The following is a 5628-nucleotide window of genomic DNA, read 5'->3' on the forward strand; positions in this document are numbered from 1 at the left end:
AATCATTTCTCAAGTATATATCACAATATACATATCTCTCATGCATCATCATACCATCAAGGCATCAATAATCATGATCACATATATGACCACATAACATACCTCAACCAAAACCAAACATACCTCATCTATACAATTTCATCCAAAATTACCAATTTCCACACTTCAACTCCTCAAACCTCATTATTCAATAACCAACCCAATCATTCATATATTCATTATCTGAAATTCATCCAATAACTTGTGTCATCATACAATGCACACATCAACTTACCTTCCTTACCTCTTTCTGGCCTCCGGCCCAAAATTTACGGCTCCGGCCCAATTTCACAATTTAAATGCATAAACCACAAATCAATACTCATTACCCAATACATCAAATTTTCAATACACCAAGCATACAAGGCCACACAATTCTCAACCCAATCATTAATTCACATTACATACCAACTATGCATATTAGCACCAACTATTTACACTATCCAAACTTAATCCTAGGGGTATCTAGCCTAGGAATTCTCATCACACCACACGGCACTTAAATAAAACTTAAACCGTATCTCTTGTAGCCAAATCAATTGAGCCTCTTCTTTGGAAGTCTACACCAACCTTAGCCCCAAGCCTCACCAAAGCCCCTCAAGCAACACCAATCTCCCAATTGTGCACCAAAACCACAAATGCACTAACATAACCAATATCACATACATACATCAACCTAGGGCTCATAAAAATGATAATTCACAAGGGTTGGAGGGTTTCTTACCTTAACCCACTGAAGTTTGTGATGAATATCACCCATGGCTCATACTAGAGCACTCCTAAACAACCAAAATCACAAGGTTTCCTCAAAACCCAAACCAAATTCGAATTTGAAGAGAAAAATGAAAACTGGGCAGAGGACAATGGATTAATCACCACAAAACTTAGATAGAATTGTAGAGGATGAGAAGAGCGACGCGTGGCCGCAAATGACTCGTCAATCAGAGCTTCGTAGCTCAAGTTATGGTGATTTGAAGATCAAAGAGAGTTAGGTTTTCTCTCTTCTCTTCTCTCTTCTCAATTTCAGCGCCCAACACCCCTTCTTTAGGGCAAAATGAGCTGAAATGCTCATAACTAATGTTTATATATGTTGGGTCTTGGGCCCACTTAGGCCCGGTTCACTTATTTTTGTCCGTTGTCCCAATTTTGGACCAAAACCTTTAAGATTAGCGCTCTAAATCGCACTTCAAATATTTCTACCTCCCCTAATTATAATTCCTCATTTATTAATCTTATTTACTCATAATCAATTTTCTCAGCTGCAGTACCAGACAGATCTCAGCCAGTACTTCCGGTCAAAATTTCACTGCGCGCTTTTACGCAGAAAACTATGTTTTCCGACTCGGAAAAATTCACTGAATCCAAATATCATATTTAAATCATCAAATTCCAATTGCCAAATCTTCCGACCATATTCACTCCTATTTAACTTATTATTTAATTAATTTTGGTTAGACCGGGTATTACATTCTGCCCCCTAACAGAAATTTTTGCCCTCGAAAATTCCATCCATCACTACGAGTACGCAAGCATAGTCTGCCTTTATATCAAACGCATAACAGTTCCAAGGTCCTTTTTACTCAGCGCGCTTCCGTTTCCGTGCTCTGATTTCTCTATCCCTGAGGGTCTTGGTCGTTCATTTAACGCCGACCAATAGCCTCGTCCCTTACTTTTTTTGTCTCATCAACTCACACCTTATTAAATCTTGAATAATGTCATCAATAAGATTGCCATCATCGTTAATCATAGTCATTATCCCACATCACTATAATCAATCAACGATCATCACCACACCTTAATCATACTCCATCACTATCCTCTCTCTCTCTCTCTGCCAAGCCAATTCCTCTAATCACAGTTCAACTCCAAGCATAATCTCCAAACCTACTTTCTTATTCTCAAACCCTCAAATTTCTTCATGACTTGCTGATATAAAGTCTCTGGCTTATCAATCAAAAACCCTTTTCATTTTTAGAAATCAAATGAGTTTGGAATAGCAAGTTAACAAAATCATAAGAGCCCGTATTTCCTTTAATAATCTATAAAAGCATTTGAAACACATCTCTTTTGTTAAAATTACTCATATAAAAAATCATCTTCAAAACCAAAACCAACACTCTTTCAAATTCTTGGGGAAAAATTTTCAACAGTACCTCCCCAAAAATTAGAGTTTACCACCTGTCACGGGTTCCCTCAAACCAATCTCAGTACCGCATCAACATTTCAATTTTATGGTTTTCACATTCGTCTTTCAAAACCAATCATTATAAATCTCAATCTAAATCCAAGGTCACTATGACCAATCATCATAGTACTCATCTCTCAAACATGACAACTTGCACTCTCTCATCATCTAAATCCAATTGTGCATCAATGATAATTTCCTCATCCGCTTTAGAACCATCAAAGCTCACAGCCGCAATCAATTTCAACTATTTGGGGATCATTACTTGCAGTAACCCGCTTAACCCTTCTAGTATTCAAACATAAGATACTATAGTAAACTTTTACAGCTCCTATTCATAGCTATCATGTGTTACTGCTTCCACAATTTTCCGCTGCTTTATTCTGATCTCTCATCTAGTACTCAACCACAACTTAGCATGACTGGCATTCACTAGATTTCTATCTATGATAGCCAAAACCACATACCAACTTAATCGTACTTTTAGCACGTTGTTACCAATCTTTCGTTTACCGATTCCCAAACCGTCAGATCTCACAGTATCACCCGTTGTTGTAGTGAACACACGACCTTGTTGTTGGTCCTTGGTAGTATTTCGGTTGACCTTCTTAGGACGTTTCTAGGAGACATGTCCAACTCCTCTACAACCATGGCAAAGTCCCAATCTACCTCGACACGGAGTTTCCGGATGATGGTTTTGACATCGCCCACCAGTCATTCCACTCTGAGGTTGCTTTCCGTTAAAGGCCTACCTAATCATTTATGCTCACCAAACCTTCTATTAAGATAACTTAGGGTTATCTAGAACATATTATAATTTTTTATTCGACCATGTATTATGAGTGAATACCAGCCTTCAGCATTATCTAAAGTGGTAAAGAATTAAGTTATCAGTTTTCTTATTACCTCAGGTACGAAAATCAGACCTGGCAGTCTCCCGGTCCTTCCGGTGTGGGCAATCTCTGACCAAATGTCCTAGCTTTCCGCAATTGTAACACAAACCCAAACCATAACGACACGGTCTATTTGGGTGATGACCTCCACATCTCTGACAGCTTAAAACATCCGAAGCAGCCACTATTTGTTTTTCCCTACCTTTTCCTTGGGAATTCTTATTCGTCGCAAGGTCATTTCGCCTTTGAGGAAAACGTTGTGGGTATTCTCTTCTCTTAAACTCTTGACCCCTTGTTGGGTATTCTTGATTGTGCTCCCTGCGGTGGGACTCCCGACGGTCATTCTTCGCCTCAACAGCCTTCCTCACACATTCTTCAGCAATACGGCTCTTGTTCACAAGTTCGGAGAAGACCCTAATCTCCATCGGTCCAACGGAGCTCAGGATTTCACTTCGAAGTCCTCCCTCATACTTAATACACTTCCATTCCTCGAAGTCTCCCAGAGTTCCTTGACACATACGAGAAAACCTGAATAACTCCTCAAATTTATCCGTATACTCAGATACGGACATTGTACCCTGCTTCAGCTGCAGTAATTCAAGTTCCTTGACCATTCTAGCAGAATTCGGGAAATACTTCTTATAAAATTCCACTTGGAAGGAACCCCAGGTGATAGGATCATTCTCCTGCTGCAGGAGACATCGAGCCCCCTGCCACCAATGCGATGCTTCCCCCGTGAGCAGATAGGTAGCAAATTCAACACATTGTTCTTCAGGCACCAACTGCGCTTGCAGTGCTTGCTCCATGGCCTGAAACCAGGTGTCAGCTTCAGTCGGATTAGTGGTTCCCTTAAACTTAGGTTGATTAACCTTTAAGAAAGTTACCAGTGTCATCGGGCCCTGAGCTCCACTTCCGCCATTGCCATTATTATTTATCTGTTGCCCAAGAGCTTCCGCAGTGGCCTGCATAGTAGCAATCATATTCTCCAACACCGCCATAAGGTTTACCAGGTTATTCGGGTTGATTTTCGGTTCCTGAGTACTAGTACGATCTCTCTCACGTCCCCGACCGGATCCACGAGGTGCCATCTGGTTCCTATACTCACCAAACAATCGATATCAAGTTGATCAGTCTCAATATCAGAAGTATAGTGCTTCAAAGTACCAAAGGTACACTCATGAACTTAATGCTAGATGTATCGGTTAGATACCCTAACTAGCACAGGCACAGACTCAGAGTATGCATTGAAGCATAAGTAGTTCCATCCCTCAGGCTCACGAGGACGAACTGCTCTGATACCATAATGTAACACCTTAATATTCAAATCCTTATGCTCGAGTCATAAGTCAATGATATTACGGTGGTACGACTCTCAGGTGGATTTTTAATATATAAATATAGGTAATTTTCGAAAGGAGTATTAATCGAGAAGCCTGAAAAGAGTAGAAATAAAATCGTGAAGACGTATCACTCACGTTTCGGCAACGAAAAGTTAAACTGTTAAGCCGAACGCGATATACGGACAAGCCATAAAGGAGATTAAGAGATAGATAACAGATAGATATTTATAGCATAAGTAAATAGCCACTAGTCGCGACCTGTGAAGTTTAGGCCGGCTAGGGTACAGTATGAAAGTAGTTGACAACAGTATATCCTAATCTCTCCCAAAGGAAACATAAGAGCCTCTATAGGCAAGTTCCAAAAGAGTTCAATACATAATATAATCTTTTCAAAACAAAGGTGGAGAGATTCTAAGCAAAACACAAAGTAGAGAAAATAAAGATCTTTGCCGTCTCTCAGACGAACCACAGCTCACTTCTGAGCACCTGGGCCTGTATCTGAAAAACAAGAGATGTATACGGAATGAGAACCCCGGGCCCATGGGTTTCCAGTACGGTAAAAGAGCCAAATAAATACAATGCACTGCAATAAAAACTCACTAAGCAATCCTAAACTTCTTCACCAAATATCCAGCCTAGATTCTCACGAATCCATGAATAGGCAACTATCGTAAGGGGATACTAAATCTAGTTCATGTTACACATGTTTTCTAATTCGCTGACTCTTCCACGAATCAGACTCAGAATCATAAGCAAAACCATTACCAGTTGTTCTGCCTCAGCAACTCTATATCAATACATCATACCCTCGCCTGGAGCTAGTGAAATCACATCACTGCGTCTACCTAGGGGGCTCAAATTATCTCATCCAATGATCATCATCATCATGCAATCGCATCATTAATTCATCTCATCAAGAACAGCCCTCAACCTCCACCGACACCAACATGAGGGGCCTCTCAGTTGTACAAACACAAGCAATATAGGCAAATAATACACAATTAAGGTACAAGTAGAACAAGTAGCACATAATCAGGTAACTTAGCATATATAATGTAGAAATCCAAAACAAATAGGCAAACCCAAACAATTCAAACAGATGCAAATGATGAATGCCTGCCCTATGGCTGATGATATCATCTGTCGGTTATCAAGCCAACCCGACGTGTCT

General features: G+C 40.1%; 1 protein-coding gene across 1 annotated transcript; it reads right to left on the bottom strand.

Annotated features, from left to right (window-relative positions):
- Positions 1-3131: 3131 nt before the first annotated feature.
- On the bottom strand, positions 3132-4205 carry LOC130962790 (uncharacterized). The gene is made up of 3 exons (XM_057888957.1): positions 4002-4205; positions 3638-3827; positions 3132-3490 (listed from the first exon to the last, which is right to left on the bottom strand). Exons 1-3 carry the CDS (start codon positions 4203-4205, stop codon positions 3132-3134), a joined length of 753 nt encoding a protein of 250 aa, XP_057744940.1.
- Between the last annotated feature and the right edge of the window lie 1423 nt (positions 4206-5628).

The sequence above is a fragment of the Arachis stenosperma genome, chromosome 2 (assembly GCF_014773155.1).
Source record: "Arachis stenosperma cultivar V10309 chromosome 2, arast.V10309.gnm1.PFL2, whole genome shotgun sequence".
NCBI classification, from domain to species: Eukaryota; Viridiplantae; Streptophyta; class Magnoliopsida; order Fabales; family Fabaceae; genus Arachis; species Arachis stenosperma.

Excerpts from the sequence above, each read along its gene's own strand:
- LOC130962790 (XM_057888957.1), bottom strand. The coding sequence starts at position 4,205 with ATGGCACCTCGTGGATCCGGTCGGGGACGTGAGAGAGATCGTACTAGT. Across the intron at positions 3,828-4,001 it reads CTCAGGGCCCGATGACACTG|GGGGCTCGATGTCTCCTGCA; the intron begins GTAACTTTCTTA and ends CATTGGTGGCAG. Across the intron at positions 3,491-3,637 it reads GGAGTTATTCAGGTTTTCTC|AATGTGTGAGGAAGGCTGTT; the intron begins GTATGTGTCAAG and ends GTATTGCTGAAG.